General features: G+C 47.1%; 1 protein-coding gene across 1 annotated transcript in view; it reads left to right on the top strand.

Moving 5' to 3' along the window:
- CKMT2 (creatine kinase, mitochondrial 2) overlaps positions 1-26,311 on the top strand; it is a 50,993-nt gene that overhangs the window by 17,438 nt on the left and 7,244 nt on the right. The window contains exons 2-7 of the mRNA XM_006277238.3: positions 11,001-11,170; positions 12,090-12,288; positions 13,910-14,005; positions 15,893-16,114; positions 20,692-20,777; positions 23,496-23,619. Of these exons, the coding sequence (XP_006277300.1) occupies positions 11,019-11,170; positions 12,090-12,288; positions 13,910-14,005; positions 15,893-16,114; positions 20,692-20,777; positions 23,496-23,619 (879 nt within the window). The 5' untranslated portion in view covers positions 11,001-11,018. The remainder of the gene's footprint in view (positions 1-11,000; positions 11,171-12,089; positions 12,289-13,909; positions 14,006-15,892; positions 16,115-20,691; positions 20,778-23,495; positions 23,620-26,311) is intronic.

Genomic DNA, 26,311 nt, shown 5'->3' with positions numbered 1-26,311 from the left:
AAATAAAAACAATACAAAAGTAACAATGAAATAATACCAAACACTTGACTAAAATAAACACTTTTGCTTCTACTCACTTCTCAATGAATGAAAGAAGCATAATGCAGGCTTGCCCTGGGACACCTGGCATACAGCACCAGGTAGAGGAAGCCGTGGAGGAGCAGCCAGCTGTTGGCCTCCAGCAGCAGCAGCGAGGAGGAGGAGGAGGAGGAAAAGCAGCGCCTTAGGATGCTGCCCAGCTCCATTGGGGACGAGGAGACCGGTCTTCACACATGGTCACACGTGCGCAACCCGCCTCCCTCCTCGCCCCCAACTCCCATGGATGAGGAGGAGGAAGAGGAGGAGGAAGGCGCGAGTGTGACCTTGTGCTTCCTCCTCATGAGCGCACGCATGTGTGTGGCATCCCTACGCAGGCTCCTCGGCATCCTGCCCGGGGTTGCAGCCCCGCTGACAGCTGGGCAGCCACGTTTCCCCACTAGCTCAACATGCTGCACGTGCACCCCATGAGATTGGTTGTGCCCCCCCGAGAGAGGTGCTGGCAGCACTTCTGCCACTGGCGGGGATCAGCTGGTGGGGGCGGCAGAAGGGGGTTCTAACAGGGCTCAACCCCCCCCCGCCCCAACGCCAGGGCAACCCAGCCTCAGGCTGCTGCAGCAGGGGGGAGGGACACGGGTGCACTGGGCTCATAGCCAGCCCAGCACAGCGGGCAGGTAGGTATGGTTTTTTCCTTTCATTTCTGGATGGGTGGGAGGGGAGATCAAGACCCTCACAGTACAGGAGGAAATGGGGTAGGGACAGGTTCAAATCATTCACCCCTGCCCCTCCTGCACTGTGAGGATTCTCCCATGACCCGGCCCAGCCAGGGCCCCATTCATGGAGAATGGGGCCCCGGTCAGGCAGGGTCATGGGGCAATTGGGCCCTGGCAGCTCCTGCCACTGTGCGCACTGTGGGGGAGCCAGGGAAGGGGTGGCACATTCCCCAGACCCCTTGGCTCCAATGTGCCACAGCCCTGGATGAGCCATTAGACTCTGATTTCCCCATGACCTGCTTTGGTCGGGGTCCAATTCATGGTGAGCTCCAGCCGGGCTGGGTCATAGGACAAGCAGAGACTGGTGGCTCCTGCAAAATCATGGCACTGGAGATCCAAGGGGGGCACATGCCCCCCTGCAATCTTTACACGGAGCAAGGGTGGACTGCAGCTGCAAGGCAAGCTGGGATCTGCCTGCTCCGTGCCTCACTGCAGTCTTTGAAAATGGCGCCGCACAGCACCATGTGCCTCGCTGCCCAGCCTGCCCAGTGGTGGGAGACACATGGCAGCGCACCACTTTCTGCTCAGGCAGAGCCCAGCTCATTTTGCAGCTGCAGCCCACCCTCGCCCCGTGCAAAGATCAGTGGGGAGGGGATATGCACCCCTCTTGGCTCCCTGGTGCCGTGACTCTGCAGGAGCTGCCAGGCTCTTCCCGGGGATGACTTCGATGGGGCAGGACAGGGGTACTGGGGGCTCCATCTCCTCCAGTCCGGCAGCACAGCCGAGGCTGGCCACACTCCAGTTCTGGGCTGCCACGGGCCATGAAGGGCTGGGCCAGACCAGGGCTGGTGCAGGGAGGCAGCCAGGGCCAGTGCAGGGCTGGGGGGCAGGGGACACCAGCACCAGGCAATGACCCCTGGCATGGGGGAAGGGGCAGCTGTACGGGTGCAGTAGACCCTGGCCCCGAGCCTGATCCCTGCCTGATGCCAGCCCCAGCCTCGCTCGCTCCCTCCTCATAGCCCTTTCCCCTCCCCCTGCCCCTTCCCCCACAGACTTTCGTGCATGGGGGAGGGGGTGCGAGCAGGCATGTGCACATGCTTAGCCCCCCCCCCCGCCAATTTTTTTCTCCCTCTGCCTCTGGCCCCCTGGTCAGGGATTGGCTGCTGGTGCCCCCCGAGTATTAGGAGGCACCAGTCACCCATGTCTCTAGGTATCCACACTAAGGTGTCTACACATGCTCAGAAATGGTCCCGTTTGAGTACCTTAGTGCCAAACAGATGCATAAGCTTTGTTGCCATTCTTATTTGTCCTTGGAAATACCAAGCACTATCTAAATCCGAGAAGAGGCATCATTAGTACTCTAGGCATGCCTGTCTCATGCTGACTGTGTTAAATTTAGTTAAAAAATGGTGGTCACAGTAAATTTTAGCCTGATAGTCCAGTACAGAGATGGGCAATTATTTGGGCCTGTGGGCCACATAGGCAGTTCTGGGAAGCTGTCGCGGGCTGGTCAGCATCCCCTTCTCCCCTCACAACAGCCTGGAGCCTGTGCATCCTGTGGCTCCTCCCGCCACCACCATCAGCACACAGCCCCAGCCCTGACCCCACCCCGCTCCTGCTCCAGACTCACCTCAGCTGGCAGGAACCTGCACACACAGCCCCAACCCTGGCCTGCCCCATGCCTGCTGTGGACCACCTGCCCATGCAGAGCAGCAGTAGCAGCCAGGAAAAAGCTGCTACTCAGCACAGGGAAAAAGGGCCCCTCCCCCTCACCGCTACCGGGCCCTTCTTTCTGCAGCCACCCAGAGCCTGCGCCCAGCCTGTCCTGCAGTTCCTCTCCACTACCATCACTGCTGCCCCCAGGTTGCCCAGTGGGGCAGCAGTGGCAGTGCAGGAGAGCCAAAGGGCAGCCTGAGTGCGGGCTCTGCATGGCTGCAGCAAGAAGGGCCTGGCAGTGGCAAAGGGGAGGGGCTGCTTTACCCCTGCACTGAGCAGCAGCTTCTGCCTGGCTGCCACTGGTGCTGCTCAGTGTGGGCAAGTGAGTCTGGAGCAGGTGCGGGGCAAGCCAGGGTTGAGGCTGTGCATGCAGGTTGGCTGGTCCAGAGCTGGTCCACTTCACTGGGCTGAGTATGGAGTAAGTACAGGGTGGGCTGTGCACACAGGTCCCCACCAGTACCACAGTGCTGGGGCAGCTGGAAGGAGCCACCACCAGGGCTGCCTAGAAAGGCAGTTCAGCTGTGGAACCACCCCAGCCCAGCTGCCTGCCCAGGGCATGGCAGGATGTGCCACAGGCCACATGGCAATTGAGGGATCCATTGTGAGCTGAGCAAAGTCCCACCACAGGCCGGATCCAGCCTGCAGGCCATATTTTGCCCACCCCTGGTCTAGTATGTAGAATTCTAACTCAGAAACCTGGAGGCCTGGGTTCAGGTTCTCCTCAGCCTGAAGAAATGCAAATCCTCATCTCAGCCTTCCTAGAAAAATGCCTTCACCACCATGCTATGAAGTAAGCTGCATAGGAGCAACCTCCACCTTTCTTGTTGAAATTGGATTACTGGGTAGCCGAGAGTGGAAGTCATGCAGTTAGGCAAGCAACATGAGGGAGCATGACCTTGGAGCCTCATTGTTATGATATTTCCTTGAAAGGAGAATTATTCTTGATGCTGTAATTAGCATTTAACGTAAAATGTATGAATAACCCTGGTACCAGGTACAAGAGCTCCAGACTTCTTCCCACCCAGGGAATGCCCTGACCACTAGGCTAAAGAAGAATGTTCTCTTTCCCTGACCAAACTGCCCTGTAGCCTGGTAGTTATGGCACTTGCCTTGGAGGTGGGATATGTGGAAATAACACATCCTGCATCTTGAGTTTCCTTCCAACCCTATGATTCTATGTTTCCCTTCAGGCTGAAGAGATCCTATAATAGGGATCTCCAACTTCTGGTGAGTGTTATAGCCATTAGGCTGGTTGAAAAATGGCGGGCCCTGGCACTATCACTGCAATGTCATTAGATGCCTATGCTCAGAAGCAGGTGTTATGAATTGCAAGTGAATGGAGGTGAGCAATGTGCAGTGTGAGTCAGGCACCTGCATGCCTGAGAGAGACAGGAGCTCAAACATACCCATGTGCTTTAGCATTTCCTCTTAGGTACCTCCTGGGTTAGGTGCCTAAGTTTTAGACATTCAGTGGCATACCAAGGAGGGGTTGGGGGCGCATGGCCTCCAGGTGAAGGCTGGGGGTGGGGGGTGCGAGTGGCCGGGCCATAGGTGGATTAATGCATGGGCAAACTGGGTACACGTGGCCAGGGGCCTGTTCCAATTTGGGGCCCTGGGATCCTCACCAGCAGGTAAGTGATAGCTGCAGTTTAAATTCAGCGCCCATTTTTGGCGTCAAGTTTAAAACTGAGGGTTTCACGTTTGCTTCCCTGGGAGCTGGAAGCAGGGCCCCTCCTCCATCAATGGTGCTGGGGTCGGGGGTAGGGGGGGAGAGGGGGCAGAGGTGGGGTCCTGCCTAAAAAGCTGTGCCATGCCTGTGGGCTGGGTGATACCACATCTGGTGGGGAGGGGGCCGAGACAGGCTGGAAGAGTCATGCCCTACCTGGAAGTGAGGCAGGGGGAGGTTGGGGCCAGGCTGGCCAGGCCAGGAGCACTGCGCCACGCTGTGCCTTTTGGGCTGTGGCACGAAGAGGGCCTTGGGAGCTAAAGCCTCCCAAAATTCATGTTGCCCCCCCACCTGCCGGTAGCTGAGCTACCTGTCCCAGGGTTGCAGCCTGCCTGCAGAGACACAGCGTGGTGGCAGCACTTCCCACCAGGCCCAGCTCAGTCCAGCCCTCTGCATCTGCATGTGGGGGGAGGGGTGTGTGTGTGTGCATGTGTGTGTGCATGTGATATCTTTTACTAGAGAGGGCACTATGCGATGGAGGGGGGGCCACAAATGTAAGCATTGGCCTCTGGGCACCTGAGACCCTCGGTACACCACTGTAGAAATTCCAAGCCCTAAGTGCAGGCACCTATGCAACCAATTTCTATCTGTTGCTTAGGGACTGAACTGACCTTTAGGTTAGGCTTTTAGCTTCCACAACAGAGTTTTAGATGTGAGCCAGTCCATTATAAGGGCATTATCTCTCTCCTGAGCAGAGAAGATAAATGTAAAATGGAAACAGTCATACACAGGTATGTTAAAATATATTAGCTGTTTATAAGGTACTTAGACAGAACTGTGATGAGCTCCATAGCAGAGCCCATGAGAAAATTAGTATTTCAGTGCAGGGTTTGGATGGTATACTCTAAGTAATACATGGCACCAACTGTTAAGTGACCACAACAGAATGGAATAGAATAAATCTGTTACTCTGTCATGAATGGTACATACATTGCAAAAATATTCAATCTTTCCTCATGTATGCTATCTTCTTTATTTCACTTATATACCACTAGCATTCTTGTACAAAAGCTGTCTGTATATCTATGTTCTGAACAAATTGACAGGGCATACTAAGAAGTGTTTTGAAATAAATTAAATCTTAGGCAGTATTTCCAAACAAGGGGTCACAGCCCAAAGTGATGTGGCAGGCCCAATGACAATTCAGTTTCAGAAGAGGGGCTCACAGCCAGAAATGATGTCACAAACAGAGAAATTGGAGAACCAGTGCTTTTGGGCCTTGTGGACAGGCTTGTTTCCCTCAGCTCATAGCCTGAAATGGCCTCAGTTCTCTCTTCAGTTTTTTTGTTAATTACTTGACCTCAGGCTGGAATACTTAAAATAATATCCCGGTACATTGTAAAGAAGCAGGCCGCCTTTTGTATACAGACTCTTTTAGTTCCTCAGGCCTCTTTAGTTCCTCATGTGGGACTCCCAATTGGTGGTTCCGCCATCGTAACTATGCCAGCTCAGATATGATAGCAGAAGCCTAATAATATAGACCTTTAAGGGCATGTCTACATTGCCACAGAAAATTAAATCTGTCCCAACATCACTCTCAAACTAGGGTGCATTCTCATAATCCCTCTTAAAATGTCCACTCTGCTTAATTACAGGCCTTCACATGGACTTGGAATGAGTGAATGGGACTGTTCTCTGTTCTCAAAAGTTGTTCCAGGTTCAATAGGAGAGCACTATGGACACATCCTAGAACCTCCCTCACAATGCAGAGTGTCCCAGGGACAACGGGGCTAGAAGGAGACCCTGGCCCAGAGCCAGAGGAAACGCTCGCTTATGCTTCACAGGAGGTGAGAGCGGTAGTGGCGTGCAGGCCGGGGAACCACCTGCGCGGCTCGTGAGCCGCGCTTTCATACAGCTGGAGCGGAGTGACGTCAGAGAGAGGCGCCGCTCGGCGGAAATGAAACGTGGCCCCGAAGGCAGAGGGGGCGTGCTGCGGGAGGACGCGAGGCCTGGAGCCGGAACCGGGCACCCGCACGGGGCCTTTGCCGTGGGCCGGATAGGCTGCAGCAGCGCCGGGAGTGGCGGAGGCTGGGAGAGCCGCGGCACCGAGGAAGAGCGGTGAAATTGACGAGGGAGCCAGTGGAGGCAGCGAGGAGGAACCCGGAGAGAGGGCCAGCTGGAACTACCGGTGAGGGAACCAGGGAAGAGCCGGCAGGGCCCACCGGTGAGGGAACCGGGGAATAGCTGGCACGAACCACCAGTGAGGGAACCGGGGAAGAACCAGCAGGAACCACCGGTGAGGGAACCGGGGAAGAGCCGGCACGAACCACCAGTGAGGGAACTGGGGAAGAGCCGGCAGGAACCACCGGTGAGGGAACCGGGGAAGAGCCGGCAGGAACCACCAGTGAGGGAACCGGGGAAGAGCCAGCAGGAACCACTGGTGAGGGAACCAGGGAAGCACTGGCAGAGATGCCGGCGAGGGCATCGGGAAAGAAGCCCGCAAGGGCAAGAGGGCCCATGATGCGCAGTCCTCAGGACGGGGATGAGGAGCAGAAGGTCCGCGACCAAAGGTGGCGTTGGCCGGGGTGTAGGGGAGGTCGGAGCCCCGTGAGAACCCGTCCAGGGGTGCTTTGGCACTGGAGGCCGCAGAGAGGGGGACCCCCCTGCTGTGGGCCCAGCCGAGACCTTGGTCGGCAAGTTCTGGGGATCTGCTACCGGCTCCCGGGGCACCCTCCGGGGACCCTCCTGCGAGACCGGGGCAGATCCGGTTAGCCGCCTGCGCAAGAGTTGCCCGAGAACGCCTTCTTGAGCAGAGACGGGCACACAGAGTATAAGAACAAGCGTAACTGACATATGCATTCATTTGGAGATTTCTTTACACTGCCAGTATAATCTAGTACAAATGAAATGTGGGCTTCCTTTCTCTCTCAGAAAAAAGACCCAGTGTCTTAGTAGGACACACGGACTGGAGGAACGAGACAAAGACTAAGTCGGGGGTGCACCTACACATGATGTTGCCATAGCAATGTGCTAAGATGACATAGAATTCATGGGCAAAAATTGTGACGCCGCAACTACATCGCTGTAGCAATGCGCTCCTTCATTATAATGCATTGCTACAGTGGTCTAGTGCCTAAAAATAACCATGCGCAGCATGCACGGCACAGTATGGGTTGTTACTGTGCTGTCTATTAGTACTTCCAAAAGGAAGTACAGAATGACAGTGTAGTAACTATGGCGCCATAGCAGCACGTGTAGATGCACCCAGGATGTTGTGAGTTCTAATGTGGGTTCTCTCTGTGTGGTCTTGAGCAAGTCACTTTACCTTGTTTTCTCTGCATCTGTACAACTGGGCTAATAGTACATATACAGATACAGCGGTGATATATGAGGTACTGTGACTTTGTTTGTTAATAGTTCTATAGCATTTTGAAAAATACACAGATGCCATTATCTGTGATAATACAATATGTTAAAATCTCCTTGAGTAGTTTTTGACCTAGTCTTGTTCTGTATATAAATGATGGCAAAATTCTTATTGACTTCAATGGGAGCAGGACTGAATGATCTTTTTTGTGGAAATAACTTGTTCTTGCAAATAGACATCTATTCAGTTCTTATCTCTGAAGAATGCTCTGCTAACCAGTTATTTCCAATTGCATTTCAAAGAAGATATCAAATGGGAAAGAAGCACAACTTATTTTAACATATAAAATACTCTCATGAATAAGTAACAAAGAAATGAGAAAACCTGTGAAACTGACGCAGAAGGAAGCTTGTACCCAGGATGTGAACTGCAGGCTTTCTAAATGATTGGGATTAACTTTATTCTCTTTTTCCCACGGGGTTTTCTTAAAAAACTCAGAGTAACTCATGAAATCATCAACTAAGAAAAACTTAAACATCTCTTACAGGGCTGTTTTATTTTTGTGATTCTCTACAGACTTCATGGACATAATCCATCTCTGGGAATTACTGTTTTTGATATTTAATAAGAGAGGTGATGGAGAGTAAAACTCCCAGTTGTAGCTTTCACAAAATGCCTTTAACATCGGCTCACGGCTCACTGGTTACTACAGATTTATATTATTTATAAAGTATACCAAAGTGTAATAGCTAATTACAGCACTTTGTCTTTGCAGGCAGTGTGTCTGTAATATGTCTTTGGTCTGCGTTTTTCATATGAACATCTTTCTTCTGCTCATGGAAATATGGTGATTCAAGTCTATCAAAGCTTTCTGTGTACATATCAGTAATGGAAAGGGGACCAGGTCCTTAGATGAGTCTAAACTGGGCTTGTCTCAATGCTTGGGGAAAAGGGAGATTTAAGTAATTTTTGAGTTTTTCTGATACCTGAATTATTTTCAATAGCAACAGGCTCAAGGAAACATCAGCTGATCACTTAAACACGTTTAAGATGATTTTATTCCACCCAAGCAGCATCTGATTTTGGGGATTCAGTCGTCAGTGTTTAAACAGATCTTGGTAGAATGCTTGTGGATTTTGTCAGATGAAAAAATCTTGTAAAGGTCTCTGTGGGTGCATCTATATATGTAATTAATGCAACACAATAAACTCCGGTGCCATTTTAACCAGAGGAAACTGCTCCTAGGCACAGCATGTACACGTGCACCTGGGAGAGCAGCAATTTGAGCCAGAGCAGAGCAGGCCCTCAGCTGGCTCAGCTTTCTGGGTGCAATTTATGCCCTCAGTCAGCATCTACACATGCGTTTCAGTGCAGTAAATTACTCTGCCATAAAATAGTACTATCCCTGAGTACTATCGGAGTTAATTTTAATCTGCAGAGTTAATTAATCTGCAGCACATTGAGCCAGGTTGGAGCAGCTCCAGGCTGGCAGGCTGACCCTTGGGGCCCCCTGCCAGCTGGGGCTGCTCTGCCCTGGCTCAACATGCTGTGGTCCCAGGTGTATGTGCAAATGCAGTGCCCAGGAGCAATAAACTCCAGTGCGAACTGTGCCAGAGTTTATTCAGCCACATTAATAGCACGTATAGATGTGCTCACTGAATCTAGTTTCTGACATGAGTATAGATTCATAGATTCATAGATTCATAGATGTTAGGGTCGGAAGGGACCTCAATAGATCATCAAGTCCGACCCCCTGCATAAGCAGGAAAGAGTGCTGGGTCTAAATGACCCCAGCTAGATACTCGTCTAACCTCCTCTTGAAGACCCCCAGGGTAGGGGAGAGCACCACCTCCCTTGGGAGCCCGTTCCAGACCTTGGCCACTCGAACTGTGAAGAAGTTCTTCCTAATGTCCAGTCTAAATCTGCTCTCTGCTAGCTTGTGGCCATTGTTTCTTGTAACCCCCGGGGGCGCCTTGGTGAATAAATCCTCACCAATTCCCTTCTGTGCCCCCGTGATGAACCTATAGGCAGCCACAAGGTCACCTCTCCTCTCAACCTTCTCTTGCGGAGGCTGAAAAGGTCCAGTTTCTCTAGTCTCTCCTCGTAGGGCTTGGTCTGCAGGCCCTTGACCATACGAGTTGCCCTTCTCTGGACCCTCTCCAGGTTATCCGCATCCTTCTTGAAGTGTGGCGCCCAGAATTGCACGCAGTACTCCAACTGCGGTCTGACCAACGCCCTATAGAGGGGAAGTATCACCTCCCTGGACCTATTTGTCATGCATCTGCTGATGCACGATAAAGTGCCATTGGCTTTTCTGATGGCTTCGTCACACTGCCGGCTCATGTTCAACTTGGAGTCCACTAGGACTCCAAGATCCCTTTCCACCTCCGTGCCACCCAGCAGGTCATTCCCCAGGCTGTAGGTGTGCTGGACATTTTTCCTCCCTAAATGGCAGATCTTTTCTTCACACAAGACTATAGAGCACAATCTATAAAGCTACAAAGCACAAAAGACTATAAAGCACAATTATTGTGCAAATAACAATAAAATGTAAGCTCTAAACTTCCTTGAGATTTCTATTGCTCTTCCATTACCAAAAAGAAATTCTCCTATTAATTTGCAATCTTTTGCTTGCTATTTGTAACCTTGCCGTTATAACCTTGCCATATGCCATTCAATAGATACCTCTATCTAATTATATTACTGCCGTGAAGCAAGCTAAAGAGATGAATTATTGCCTAAAACATCATCGATATTGGAAGTTAGGTTTTGAAGGTTGTATTCAATATTAAACTGAACAGAACAAATCGGTTTTCAAGTGTACCAAAGGTTCATATGAAGAAATACAATAAATATTAATGATTTTCTTCTAGGCACTACTGTAATTCATACCACTCCTAATCCACCTTTTACTGAATTTCTGTGGCAGCATCTACACATGAAATTAGTACAGCTGAAAAAACTGGTGCAGTTTGCACTGGAGTTTATTGCTCCCAGGCAAATCATTTACATGTGCGCCCGGGCCCACAGCATGTTGAGCTGGGCTGGTACAGCCCTGGCTGGCAGAGGGCCCAGGGGATCAGCCTGCCAGCCCAGAACTGCTCTGCCCCAACTGAACATGCTGCGGGGAGGGGCTGGCTAGGGCACGAGGGTGCTACAGTGCAGGGCCAGATGGCAGGCAAGCCCCACACTGTAGCTCCCTCATGCCCCAGCCATCCCCAGACACTGTCTACATGTGCGTTGCAGCACACTGAATAACTGTACCATAAGCTAGTACTTGTGCCAAGCAGTACTATCCTATAGTAGAGTTAATTAGTTTATTCCAGCCTAATATCTTTGCACACGTAGACAGTGACATTTTACTGCAGAGCTAATTAGTCAACTGCAGTAAAGCACACATGTAGATGCCTCCTGTATGTTCAAGTCCTTAAAGCGTTTTTCAAGCACTGAATGTATGACTAGTCACAAGTATGGTTTCCTATCAGATTGTTTTGCTTTCTAGAAATTTTACCCTTGAAGAATGGCTAGCACATTCTCTCGTCTCCTGGCTGGCCGCACAACTGCTGTGCTCTTTGCAACAGTTAGCACAGGGGCTTTAACCACTGGATATCTACTGAATCAGCAGAGTGTGAATGCAGGAGCTCAGGACAGACGAAAACTCTTCCCTCCAAGGTAAGTACTTCGGGTCAAAATCTCGGGTGAGCGCTCATCCTCAGTAGCTGATGTAGTTATTGAATGTAGCTCATAAGGAAGTAGAAGGGAAGAGATTTGCCCCAATCAGGACTGAAGAAAGCAGTTACAGAACTCACAATGACCCACCCATGACATCTATTTGTTTGTCTGAGGTGTGTTTGATAGGGGAAAGAACTGAGCATGGGAAATAGACTGGCAGACTGATAAAGCAAGAAAATGATCTCCCACAAGTAATCCTGGTTTCAGGATCCAAGAACATGCTCTTCAATAATTAATCTTGTTTTTAGACAACTTCAAAATACCACAAACATAGGGGCACTCAGGAAAATGAATCTGAATTAACTAATATTGTGAGGTTAAAATCAATTAGTAAAGATGTACTAAATCCTGTGTGAGTGCTCATTCAGAATGATGGTAGCCTTCATTCAAATTTATTTCTCAAGTACATTAAACTAAAGTAAAACCACTTTAATTCTGAAGAAATAGCTACAAAGGGATTTGATGTGGGTTAACATTTCACTTTAAAAGTTAATTTAGATTAATTTTCCTGAGCAACTCCATGTAGTCAAGTCCTTTCAGTTCTGTGATTTTAGCTGTGGGGTTCCTTAGTGAGAGTAGTGCACTTGTGTTCTTTCTAAACTTCAACTCTATGCTTGGCCAGAAACAGATCACATCTCAAACTCTGATATTTTCTGTGACCCTCCTGAGCCACTGCAGAAACATACCAACCCGTGTACAGCAAAATGACACGTTTTAGCTTAAGAGAAGGAAACAAGTAGCCCACATGTTGCACTCATGCCATCCCCTCTCCATCTGAGTTGCTGTAGCCTGCGAACAGACCCATGGATTACTGTTTAATATTACCATGTTAAGTACATTTGTTTTTCTCATCCCTTAGTGCAGACTATCCTGATCTCCGCAAACATAACAACTGCATGGCTGAATGTCTCACACCAGCAATTTATGCAAAACTAAGGGACAAGATGACTCCCAATGGTTATTCCTTGGACCAGTGTATCCAAACTGGGGTTGACAATCCTGGCCATCCTTTCATTAAAACTGTGGGTATGGTTGCTGGTGATGAAGAGTCATATGAGGTAAAATGTTACTTACTCTAATGTTCAGTTATTATACTTCCTAAGAGTTTGTTAGGATGAATATCTTTTGTCAGATGTGCATGTTTAAATGCACACCAGATGATATATAAAATGCAAGCCATATGGATAATACTGGTATTTTCTCTCATCTTTGGGGGAAATTACAGCAGGACATGCAATGAAAAAGAAACATCACTAAAGCAACCATCTATAAAGTTATCAAATGCAATAAAGTGCAGCCTCACAGGAACCATATTTTATTTGCCTCCCACAACTGCACTCCGTCCTGCCGTAAAAGTTAGTTTGTGGCAAGCCTGTGAAACCTAGCCATCCAAGCAAGCTGATGTGGAAATTATATTGTAAACAAAAAGATAGTAGAAACAAGAAAAACATTTCTTCTGAAAGATGTGGGATGCTTGACAGCTAGATTTTATGGCTACATAGACATGAAAAATACCAAAGATAGATACATAGGACTAGGATAGATACATTGATTTTAATTTTGAAATAGGAGAACAAGAACTAGGCAGTAGAGGCCCATTGTTATAACACCTTCTGTGTTATTTAACACTACAGTCATCTTGCTCCTGCCTATAGAGCACTGGAAGCTTCTCTTCTATTATTTATTCTCTTCAAAGTAATATCAAACATCCCCGATGCTGGCTTGCTAATGATGTGTTTATGATACAGATGACTCTGTTTCACTTGGTCTTGAGCAGGATCTGGCTGTAGAAAGGATTTGTAGAATTAAATTTTAGTAGTACCTTGGGCATATTTAGACTGTCTCCATAGTGAAATATGACTGCTTGCTTCATCAGGGCTACATCTGAAAAGATTAAATGCTTTTGCCCTTATTGGTATGTGCCATTAGCTTACTGGCTTGGATAGGCTTTTTGGGGTGCATTCTGTTCCTCACTGTGGGTAGCTATATGACATCCATTTGTGGTATACCCTAGTGCTGTCTAGAGGCAGCGTAGATGCCCCCACTGGTTGTGTCTGCACTGTATTCCAAAGGGGTATTTTCAGCTCACAGGGCACATCTACACATCGCCCTATGGTGACGTAGTGATCACATGTGTTTGCCTGTGATTGCCAGCTACGTTGCCATAGCAGCACACTCCCCGGGTATAGTGCACTGCTATGGTGACATATTGGTGAAATCCACCCATGTGCCAAAACGTATTAAAGCATGGTACCATAGCAATATTGCCATATGGCAACATGTAGATGCACCCACATACAGTAGTCCTATCTAAACCTCCATAGCAGTATAGGCTTTAGGACAGGCTGTACCTGTAAGCTTTGGACCTTGGGTGAATACTTGGTGAAGCCTATGTCATTGCAGTTGTTTTAACTTCAGCTCAGAACACAAGAATTCTGCTTCCTTACTTTCTCTTCAGAACCTACAACTGGCTTCCTGGTCACCTTTTTACTTTACTCAGCAGTGGAAATTTAGCTCTCAAACTAGGAGTCTTCCTTGCTTGAGCTAAAGACTCTCTTCTCTTTGGGAGCTCAAAGGCTGGAGCAAACTCATAAAACTCAATGTTGTCCAGCCACTACAGGGGACCAGAAAACCACACTGCATACCCAAAACTAAACTAATGCTCCGTTAACTCCACAGATGTTTGCTGAGCTTTTTGACCCAGTAATTAAAGTGAGACATAATGGCTATGATCCAAGTATAATGAAGCACCACACAGACCTGGATGCATCCAAGGTAGGAATATGCTTCTGAATCCTTTATTATTCAGCTTTCTAGAACTAGCATATTGAGTTTAATGGTTCAAGTTCCCATTTCCAAAGAAAATAAGCTTATGGAAAACAGAACTATGATGTCACAATGACTGGAAATGGTAGTGCTTTGCTGCCTAGGTACCGACATAGTACACCCAGCCAGAAACCTGACCAGGTTAGTCAAGACCTGATTTTGTCCCTGTCGCAGGACACCTCAGCGCCTGCTCCTAGAAAGAGGAGAAACTGCCAGGGAGAGAGAGCCCTGGCAGAGCCTAAGGAGCACAGCTGCCAGCTGCCGGGGCAACTAATCAGAATCAGCTGGCCAGAAGGGGGCAGGGCCTGGCCCTTATAAAGCCCAGGGCTGAGGCCAGGCTGGTAGTTGCCTGCCTGCAGCCTGGGAGGTAGGAGCTCCTGGAGTGAGGACGCAGAGAGAAGCCTAGGAGCAAGTACCGCGGTTACATTGAGCAATGTTGTTGGAGCCATAGGGCTTTGAGTTTAGTTATGGCCATGCGGCTTGTAGTTATGTTATAGCCTAGGGGCTTGTGGTTTTGCTTTGACGTTGTGATATTACACCCGGAGGCTTGGGTGAGGCTGTAGGGGTTGGAGGAGGCCTCAATCATAGGGACCCCAGAGAGTGTGGGGTGCCCTAGCGCCAAGAGGGCGTGTTGACCTCAATCATAGGTACCTCATAGGTGCCTCATGGGGACCCCATAGAGGTGGGGTGCCTTAGCACCAGGGAGGGTGCAGGCTAGCACCAAGAGGGTGCATTAATTTCACAGCGCCAGTAAAGGTGCAGCTTGCACGCCAGTGCAGGAGCGCCAGGAGGGCGAGGAGTGCAACCAGTGGGTTGTGGGTGCAACCAGTAGGTTGCAGATGGGGGATATAGACCCCGGATCGCGTGCGGGGTACATAGACCCCAGCACCAAGGAGAGGGGCGACTTTATTGGGAAGCCCCGTGTGGGCACGGCGAGCCCCAAAGAGGGGGAGCGCCATATTAAGGAGCCCAGGACGGGTGCAGCAGATGCTAGCAAGGGCATCACTTGTGGGGGAACATTGACCCCAGCCCCAGGGAGGAGTGATTATTGAGGAGCCCTAGAGAGAGAGGGGCCATACTGAGGAGCCCGGTGACGGGCTAGCACCGCGGGAAACCCAGAGAAGGGCAAGGTGCTGCGGTTGCCCCCGAGAGGACGGGGAGTAGCAGCGCGGTGAGCCCGTATCAGAGAGGGTAGTAGTGTGGTGGGCCCAAGAGACCGGTGGCCAGAGAGAGTCCCAGAGTGAACGAGCGTCCCAGTGAGAGGCTGGGTGCGAGAGAGAGAGAGAGAGCCCAGAGCGGGGCTACACTATAGAGGAGGCGCGGGAAGCGGGCGTGCAGACCTAATAACGTCTTTCCCATCAGCGAGGCTTGGGGCGTGGTATCAGGGGTGGTAGGAGCCACGCGTAGCCCATAAGGCTAGGGTGCCCCAAGGCACCCACGGGTGCAGGATAAGACCCACGAGGGGTCCAGGAGTTCACGTGCCCAAGGAGACGCAAGGCAGCCTTCCGAACCTACTGAACATCAAAGACGTGGCGGGTGAGAATAAGAGGGTGCCTTGGGCCGGCCTGACACGGAGCGAGGGACCTCGAGGAGATCGCGGCCCTCCGAGAGGACTCCGCTGTGACAGTCCCCTACAACCGTGTAGTCTCCTACAACCTGAAAGCTTGATGAGCCTCTATAGAATTTGGAGCCTCTTTAGAATACTTCTAAATAGAGTATCCAGATCACGTATGATGACCTGACTAGTGAATGTAAGAAAGATATCCATTATATACATATTAAAATGACTGTATGTAAAATGGGGTACTGTATGAAGATTTTTTATTCTCTTGTCAGATCACCCAGGGCAACTTTGATGAGCGCTATGTCCTATCATCACGTGTACGTACTGGTCGCAGTATCCGAGGTCTCGGCCTTCCCCCAGCCTGTTCTCGGGCAGAGAGGAGAGAAGTAGAAAATGTCGTGGTCACTGCGCTGGCTGGGCTGAAAGGAGACCTTGCTGGAAAATACTATAGCCTGACTGATATGTCTGAGAAGGATCAACAGCAACTTATTGATGTAAGTGGACCATACAATCTGGATACTTAGGGCATCTTCACTTATTCTCATTTATTTTTATCCTAATCTTTCTCTTTTGTATATATTTTGCTGCTTAGATAATGAGGATAATTACAGCAGTACCCCTGTCTATTGTAATTTCTGTTAGAAAATTCAATTGTCATGAATGTTTATAACTTGGATAAAAAGTAGCTTTGTCTTAAACTTTTAAACATAGAGTTATAATTCAGGAATTACTTTCTGTGCCAAACTATTAAACATCTATTTGATTATTAAAAATAAATATTAAATATGTTAAATGGATACTGCTGCCATCTTATCCAATCACTAAAGGAAATCTAGGATCTCATATTTTCCTGTTTAAGCACAAATTGGTGCACAGAATCAATATTTTCTTAGTTGAATGCCTGATTTATTATTTACAAAATACGCACCACTTTAATTTCCCTGACCCAGTGATAGGAACAAGCTTTATGCAACCCAAATACGGCTCATTCCCAGACACTGTTACACATGCCTAAAGATATGCAGAATTGGGCCCATGCTGATGGTTTTCAGTCTTACAAGAATAGAGAACGAAGATTCTAGTTGTGGATTTCTGTCAATGTACTGCCAAATTGCTGAGTCAGACATTTGAGAGATACACGTTTCTAAGTGCATTACTGGGAAAAAAAGACCTTAACAATGGGTGACTAACTTGAAAAAATCCATAATAGGATCTTTCTTAATAAACTTTAAAAGCTATAACTATCTACAAGATAATCCATAGGATTTTAGAAAGTTCTTTAGATACAGATTTCTTTAAGTCCAAATGAATTGTTCTGATCTCTCAGCTCTATTCAAGGCACTTTAGTTTGTAACCACAACTAATAAATTATGTAAAAGACACATAATTACCATTAATACTGGACCTAGGTATTACAGACATTCGGTCCAAATGGACTGTTTAATTAGCAGAAACCTAAATAATAAGCTATATGTTTTTATGTAAATTGTATTTATGAAAAAGACATTGATTGCCTATTCAAGTTCTTATCTAACTGTGTTCTCAGCAAGTGAATGAGCTGCTCCCTCAAAGGCCCAGGTCAAAATGGGAAATGGAGAATACACCAATTGATTGATCTGACCTGAAGCAGGGACTTGGCTCTTTGTTTATTAAACCATTAGTTTACATTACCACGAACTGCAAGCCCCGGAGCCTCCAAAACCGAGCCTCCATCACCTTCAGCTCTTCAGGCTCTGAAGTCTTCAAAGTGTTAAGGGCTTTCTGATGGGCTCCCTCAACTCCCCCACTGAAGTTAATGATTGTTGAGGGCACTTACTGTATAGAACAGGAGACATTCTATCTTGACAGGACTGGATCCCAGGCATGGAAAGGAAGATGAATAGGGATGCTGCTGCCTTGAGCAATGGATTGAACTAGGCAACCTCCTGAGGAGCCTTTCAGTCCTATTTGTCTATGGATCTTCAATAGCGTCCAGCCACTCCCTGGTAAAAGGAGGAGGTTTTCTACTGAACTTAAGCAAAGAAGTGTGCCAGTGCAGTCTTTTCTTTGGTGCTAACAGAAGAAACTGGTGGCGCTAGGAGAAACAGAGAAAATACAGAAGGAACCCACTGTCTCATTGTTCTGATGTAATGGGAACATAGTTTTATCCTTCATCTAATGCATGTGACCAAGATACAAATATACTAAGGCCCTAACACTGCAATGTAATATGCACAGATTGATCACTGTTCCTTCATAGAACATAAGGGTGGAAGGGACCTCAGGAGGTCATCTAGTCCCACTCCCTGCTCAAACCAGGACCACCGCCAAGTAGACCATCCCAGCCAAGGCTTTGTTTAGCCTGGTCTTAAACATCTCCAAGGATGGAGAGTCCACAGCCTCTCTGGGTAGTCTATTCTAGGGTTTTACTACCTTTCTAGTGAGAATAAGTTAGATATTAACAAAAACAAACTTCCCTTGCTGCAAGTTGAGACAATTGATCCTTGTTCTGTCATCTGTCATCGCAGAACAGTCTAGCTCCATCCTCCTTGGAACCACCTTTCAGGTAGTTGAAGGCTGCTACAGTACTAAATCCCCCCTCTGTCTTCTCTTCTTCAGATTAAGTAAATCCAGTTCCCTCAGCCTCTCCTTATTAAGTTATGTGCCCCAGGCTCCTAACCATTTTTGTTGCCCTCCACTGGACTCTCTCCAATTTGTCCACATCCTTTCTCTACTGGGGGCCCAAAACTGGACACAGTACTCCAGATGTGGCCTCACCAGTGCTGAATAGAAGTGAATAATCACTTCCCTTGATCTGCTGGCAACACTCCTACTAATGCAGCCATGCTTGCCATTAGCTTTCTTGGCAACAAGGGCACACCGTTGTCTCATATTTAGCTGATTGTCGACTGTAAACCCCAGGTGGTTTTCTGCAGAGCTTCTGCCTAGCTAGTCAGCCCCCAGTCTGTACTGGTGCATGGGATTGTTCCGTCCTAAGTACAGGACTTTGCACTTGTCCTTATTGAACCTCATGAGATTTATTTTGGTCCAATCTGTTTAGGTCTTTCTTAATCCTAGCCTTACCTTCTAGCATATCTACTATTTCCCCCAGCTTGGTGTCATCTGCAAACTTGCTGTGGGTGTGCTCTGTGCCATCTTCCAGGTCATTGATGAAGATATTGAACAAAACCAGCCCCAGGACTGACTCTTGGGGCACCCTACTTGATACTGGCTGCCAACTAGATGTCAAGCCACTTACTACTACCCTCTGAGCCTGATGATTCAGTCAGTTTTCTATCTACCTTACAGTCCATTCATCCAACCTGTACTTCCTTAGCTTGCCTGCGAGAATGTTATGGGAGACCATATCACAAGCCTTGCTAAAGTCAAGGTATACCATATCTACTGGTCTCCCTGTATCCACAGAGCCAGTCAGCTCATCACAGAAAGCAATCAGATTGATCAGGCATGACTTGCCCTTGGTGAATCCATGCTGATTGTACCTAATCACCTTCTCCTCCAAATGCTTAGAAATGGATGGACCTACTCCATGATTTTTCCAGGGACTGAGGTGAGGCTGACCAGTCTGTAGTTCCCTTCATCCTTTTCTTAAATATGGGCACTACATTTGCCCCTTTCCAATTGTCCAGGACCTCTCGCAATCACCATGACTTTTTAATGATGGTCAGTGGTTCTGCAGTCACATCACCCAACTCCCTCAGCACCCTTGGGTGCATCTCATCTGGCCCTATAGACTTGTATATGTCCAGCTTTTTAAATGGTCCCTAACCTGTTCTTTTGCCACAGTTGGCTGCTAACCTCCTCCCCAAACTGTGCTGCCAAGTGCAGTAGTCTGGGAGCTGACCTAACTTGTGAAGACTGAGGTGAAAAAGGCATACTTTCAGCCTTTTCTGTATCATCTGTCACTAGGTTGCCTCCCCCATTCAGTAAGGGGCCCACACTTTCCCTGATCTTTCTTGTGTTACTGACATACTTGTAGAAACCCTTCTTGTTACCCTTCACATCCCTGGTGCAACTTCAATTGTGCTTTGACCTTCCTGACTTCACCCCTGCATGCCCAAGCAAGGCTTTTATACTCCTCCCTAGTTGTCTGTCCAAGTTTTCACTTTCCTGTCATTTCAGTATAGATCCATGTGGGGGCTACCCCCACACAGGGGTCAGTCCATATATATCATGCCACTGGATTGCAAACTAAAGTTTTCAATGGAGAAATGAGTGAGGCTTATAACCCTGTCTAGAGTGTCTTATTTACACTGGAAATGCTCACTCTTGAGCCTCAATTAGACCCTGGATAAGTTTTTTTCTAAGTCAGAATTCAGCCTGATGATAAGATATAAGAGCTAAATAAATTCATTCATAATTTTCAAGGACAAACGTGAAAAATCAAATAGTTGCATGGGGCTAAAAGGGCCAAGACCATTTCAGTAGGAAGAATCATTTGATTGAGACTGGGGCGTTTGCAACAAGGTATCACAAACAGTGCTGTCCAATGCCACATTTACTGCAGCAGAAATAGAATACCTGTTGGGGAACAGAATGACTTTGCAGTATACCAAGCCAAGTTCAAGCCAAGTGCTATTTTAATTTCAACCATTATTCCTACTTAAAAGGACTTGCTAAAAGTATGAACTTAAGAAAATCAAGCACTGACATTTTGCCACTCTTTGACCCTGCTCTCTCTTTGTACAGGCTGTGAACAGATACACATTGTCACCCACAATAATGTATATTAATTTACTGTGGAAAATCATTGTTCACATCTTTCTTTCTGGTGATGGTTACTAACCTCTAAAATCACCCCTACATTCTGACCAGTGTTCTCCTTTATAACACATGGAGTCATCAAATCAGCACTGAAAACCCAGAGCAACTGACCCTCCATCCACTGAAACTCACCTCCAATCAGTAGCTAAGAAGGACCCAAGCTTCAGTTTTATGCTACTTACTTGTATACTAGTGACCTTTTTGACAGTGTTAAATGTTAGCATAGGATTGTGGTACTTCTCTGAATCCAATTACTTTTCCCTTCTTTTTTTCTTTGTCTCTGTCTCTCATTTATTTTGGCATCCAGGATCATTTCCTCTTTGATAAGCCAGTGTCTCCTTTGCTAACATGTGCTGGGATGGCACGTGACTGGCCAGATGCCAGAGGAATCTGGTATGGCATGTGAAGTGTGGAAGCTTGCAAATGATTTTATTCCATGGCTCCTTGTTTGCCCTAACATTGCAGCTGCCTTTCCTTGACAATGGTTGCCTGCTTAGCTAGTTGCAAAAAATGTTATCTGTATTAATTTTTCAAGAAAAAAGGAACAACACAACAAGCAAGACACTTAGGTTAGTACAATATTCGCTATTACCAGCAAGAACTCAGGGGAATGTAAACAACTGTATTGCTTCAGGCTTTTAGCTGTTGATGCCTTTTTTTATAAATTAAATTAAAAAATTGACCTAGAAAAGCACCAGTGATAAACAATAACATCAGTGGAACTGAGTTATAATTGCAATCAGAAAGGTACTGCTTTTAGTGGTGATACCTCACATAAGCCCTCTTATATCTCATTAAGTGTATGACACCCATTTTAATGAATTTCTTCCATTTTCTTGCTAATAATATTTTCTATATCAAAGCTTTCAGAATAGAAGTATTTGCTTTCTATTTTGTTTATTTATTTATTTATTTTTTTTACTATTTTGGATTTTGCGATTGAAAAGACATATTAGGACCCATTTTTAAGGATTTGTTGGAAGCTGCAGTTCACAGACAGAGTAAAAAAAACAAAACAAACCATAATGAACTTTGGCAATGTAGTTCTCTGCTCCAAGCATGTGTGGCAAGAAAAAAAATATGTGGGCCAGATTATATGCTATTTGGCAACATCCCCAGAATTACTGTGATTAGTTAAGCCTTCTTTTCATTTAAGCACTGTGGAGCCTGCTCCAAAATCTGCCTGAGTCTTGAGGAGTCTGATTTTCAGCAGGCGTTGGATTAGATTTGTAGAGCCCAATAAAATCCATTCCAGAGTTACTTCTGGAAACATTGTAGGTAAGGAACTGGATACTTAGATTTTATGAACTGCCCAGAAGTTAGTGAAGGGCTTATGTATCACCAGGGGATCACCTGAATAAACCAGATCTGGTTTTGCATGTTTTACACATGAAATATCATTTATATTAAAAAATCACCTTCTGGAAAGCGACACTAAGAGCCAGATATTAAAACTTGGACCCTGGACAGAAAAACACCTCCCAAGTGCGATCTACATCATTTGGACATACTGATATAAATTACACTAGGATTGGGAATGGAGAGATGGAGAGCTATCCTGAGACAGATTGCACAGTAGGTGGCTATGAGTTAGTTGGGTTTGCCCCTCAGCAGTGGGAGAGCAGGTAAATGCCCACCGTGAGATGGATGCAGATAGGTGAACCTAAACTGGTGTAAATTAGACCAGGAGAGGTTTACTCCCAATTGTTTCATGAATACTGTGGGAAGTTACCATGGTTTAAGGGTTTATTCCATTTGTCTGATGCCTTTTTACACTGGTACAATGCCAATGTCTAAAGCCTTGATTTTCCTTATTGTATCCTGATTTGTAGAGGCAAATAGTTGAGGGTAAAATTATATGTCAGTACAATTTAAGTAATTCAGAAGTCTAAGTGTGAAAATTAGGCATCATCGAAGTAAACAGCAAAGCTCTCATTGATTTCAAAAGGGCAAGGATTTCATCCTAAGGGTGCGATTTTCAATAGTACTCAATATAACCTCATTCAAGTAAATGGTAAAACTCCTCTGTAATTCAACAAGAGCAAAGGTAACATGATCACCTTTGAAAATCTCACTTTAAATGGTAGTGACTGCAAATCAGTTAATTCAACATCTAGGTGTTTCTAATTATACCCCAAAGACCTGCTAGATCATATTTTCATATGCATTTGCAATTACAACATTCAAGTGCCAAAAGGGAATTGTGGGTGAAAGTCAGGCTGAAAGTGAGGCCCTCTATGAATTTTAATTCCTAGAGAAGACCCACTATGCTGCCACCTTGGTATGACTGCTCAGCTGTATGAACAAGTCTTACCTTCCTGGTCACCTTTTATCTTATTCAAGAAAACTACAATACAAAGGCCAAGAAAGCAGAAAAAAACCAATGCAAAAAACCTGCAGTGCCTACCTGACACTTTGAAAGCCTGCTCATTACTGATCAATTTGCAGTAAATGTCTTGTCTCTGGCCACATTTATCTTGATTGACAAGATAACATCTGCTATTAATGTACTGTCTTGGAGCAACACTTAGCTGCCTTCTCCCAATTTTATAAATTGATTTATGCACCAATCCTGTGCTACCAAGTGACATAAAGGGCACTGTCATTTGATTTAGAAGAGGATACAATTAAATATGGTCAGGTTGCCAGGCTCCAACAGTGTGCAAACAGATTTTTCTAACCTCAGAATGCTCAAAGTTCAGTGAATACCTTCCTTGCTGACTAAAGCACCAGCACTCAGCTTCTCCCTTTCCTTGTTTCCTTAGCAGCATGTGCCTCGTGATGTGTTCTTGCTAGAAGACAAAATGTACTTTCTCATGCAGCATCAGTACACTACCAATGTGATCACAGCAGAGTGCTTCTGCAACTGTGAACTAAGGAACTTGAAGGATGGTAGTCCTTCTGGATAGGAGAATAAAATATGAAAGGCCTCAGTAGCTTTCATTCTTAATCCCACCTAGTAATGTTATTTTGAAATACTTATCCCTATGGACAATCATGAAAGATTAGGAGGCAGTAAAGGAAGGGGTTAGTATAAAATGGAGAATGCTGAGAATTAATTTTGAAGCTTTATTCCACTCTTAAAGACACCATTTTTTCTCTCTTACCCAGGCATAACCATGACAAGACATTTCTTATCTGGATTAATGAAGAGGACCACACCCGGGTGATCTCCATGGAAAAGGGTGGTAATATGAAAAGGGTGTTTGAGAGATTTTGCCGTGGTTTAAAAGAGGTAATAATTCTATAAGGTTAAGTTGCGCTTTTATTATTCCTGTTTCTTAGGAACTAAGATGCTAGCTTTGATTAACACTCAGCTCACCTCTTCTGCATGAAAAGTATCACTTCTAATGGTATCCCATGCAGCAACCCTTTTAGATGAGAAATAGGGCCATAAACTGGGACATAGAGGATTCCACCCCATCTCCTGGGTGGCCATAACATGGACATGGCCAGAGGCAGAGGACATGCCAGAACACTACTCCATTCTAAGAGGTCTCAGATGGTGTCATGGATCTGTGCAGGGCCAAGATTAGTTCATCTAACTTGAGACTTCCTAGAAGTTCAGCCCCTGACAGATGTTCATTTTAAGGTGTGATGGGATCCACCCCATGTGCATGACAGGACACATGATTTTATTACTGGGGATTAGATCCCAAATCATTCCTTACTTGCCAGTGCAAGGGGCACCTGGGATCATGATCCCGGACTCCCCCTATACCAACAAGTTGAAACCAGGGTGTCCACAATCAGCTGATTGTCAGGGCATGGGACTGAACCAGAATCTGGAACTGATCCTAGTCTAGTCCCTGGCCCAAGCTGGGTAGCACATGGGGTTTTTACAAGTCGCGGTGCACAGGAACCCTGGGATCAGGCTATGACAGCCTAGTCATGGGATTCTTATGTACAGAAGTTAGGTTAAAAACTCCACGTGCTGCCCCAGCTGGGCACACATGTAGTTGTAGTTTCCTAGAACACTCTGGGATTCCCCTGCTGGGGGATGGATAAAACCTGTGTGTGCTGCCTGTGTCTTACATGTGACGTGTCAGGACTGCTACAAATGCTTTGTCCCCTTCCAGCACCGCCAAACCTCCACCACTGCTTCCTAAAGATTCCCCTGGCATAGTGAATCCCTACCTTGTGCCAAGCATATATAGCAACTCTGTTTCAGTCCTCTTCACAGCTATCAGCCCAGGTTGAGACATGATCAGAAAAAGGAGGGATAGCCAGGGTGCCTCTAGAGCCACAGGAAACTGGGTGGAAGGCTGCTATAGCTTGTATGGGGAACTGACTTGTATGGGGCCAAAAGGGGGGCACATAAAAAGTGGAAACAGGGAGAGATCACCAAAGAGGAGTATACCTCCTCTGCTCGTGCTTGTAGGGAGGCAGTTAGATGGGCCAAAGCTACCATGGAGCTGAGGATGGCATCCCAAGTAAGGGATAACAAGAAATTGTTTTTCAGCTATATAGGGAGTAAAAGGAAGGCCCAGGGTGGAATAGGACCCCTACTAAATGGGCAGAGGCAATTGGTGACGGACAGGGGGGACAAGGCTGAACTCCTCAATGAGTTGTTTGCCTCAGTGTTCCTAAGCGAGGGACACGACAAGTCTCTCACTGGGATTGTAGAGAGGCAGCAGAAGGCGCCAGACTTCCATACGTAGATCCTGAGATGGTGCAGAGTCACTTGGAAGAACTGGATGCCTTTAAGTCGGCAGGCCCGGTTGAGCTCCATCTGAGGGTACTGAAGGCACTGGCCAACGTCATTGCACAGCCACTGGCAGGAATATTTGAATGCTCGTGGCGCATGGGCCAAGTCCCGGAGGACTGGAAAAGTGCCAGTGTGGTCCCCATTTTCAAAAAGGGGAGGAAGGAGGACCCGGGCAACTATAGGCCAGTCAGTCTCACCTCCATCCTAGGCAAAGTCTTTGAAAAAATTATCAAGGCTCACATATGCGAGAGCCTGGCAGGACAAATTATGCTGAGGGGAAACCAGCACAGGTTTGTAGCAGGCAGATCAGGCCTGACTAATCTAGTCTTTTTTTTATGACCAGGTTACGAAACGCCTGGACGCAGGAGTAGGGGTTGACGTCATATATTTAGACTTCAGGAAGGCCTTCGATACGGTATCCCACCCCATACTGGTGAACAAGTTAAGAGGCTGTGACTTGCATGACTACACAGTCCGGTGGGTGACGAATTGGCTAGAGGGTCGCACCCAGAGAGTCGTGGTGGATGGGTCGATATCGACCTGAAAGGGTGTGGGCAGTGGGGTCCCGCAGGGCTTGGTCCTTGGACCGATACTCTTTAATGTCTTCATCAGCGACTTGGACGAGGGAGTGAAGTGTACTCTGTCCAAGTTTGTGGATGACACAAAACTGTGGGGAGAAGTGGACACGCCGGAGGGCAGGGAACAGCTGCAAGCAGACCTGGATAGGTTGGACAAGTGCGCAGAAAACAACACAATGCAATTCAACAAGGAGAAATGCAAAGTGCTGCACCTAGGGAGGAAAAATGTCCAGCACACCTACTGCCTAGGGAATGACCTGCTGGGTGGCACGGAAGTGGAAAGGGATCTTGGAGTCCTAGTGGACTCCAAGATGAACGTGAGTCATCAGTGTGACAAAGTCATCAGAAAAGCCAATGGCACTTTATCGTGCATCAACAAATGCATGACGAATAGATCCAAAGAGGTGATACTTCCCCTCTATCGGGCGCTGGTCAGACCGCAGTTGGAGTAATGCGTGCAATTCTGGGCACCGCACTTCAAGAGGGATGCAGATAACCTGGAGAGGGTCCAGAGAAGGGCCACTCATATGGTTAAGGGCTTGCAGACCAAGCCCTACGAGGAGAGACTAGAGAACCTGGACCTTTTCAGCCTCCGCAAGAGAAGGTTGAGAGGCGACCTTGTGGCTGCCTATAAGTTCATC

This window comes from Alligator mississippiensis, chromosome 3, assembly GCF_030867095.1.
Source record: "Alligator mississippiensis isolate rAllMis1 chromosome 3, rAllMis1, whole genome shotgun sequence".
NCBI lineage: Eukaryota > Metazoa > Chordata > Crocodylia > Alligatoridae > Alligator > Alligator mississippiensis.
This window is presented reverse-complemented; position numbering and strand designations above follow the sequence as displayed.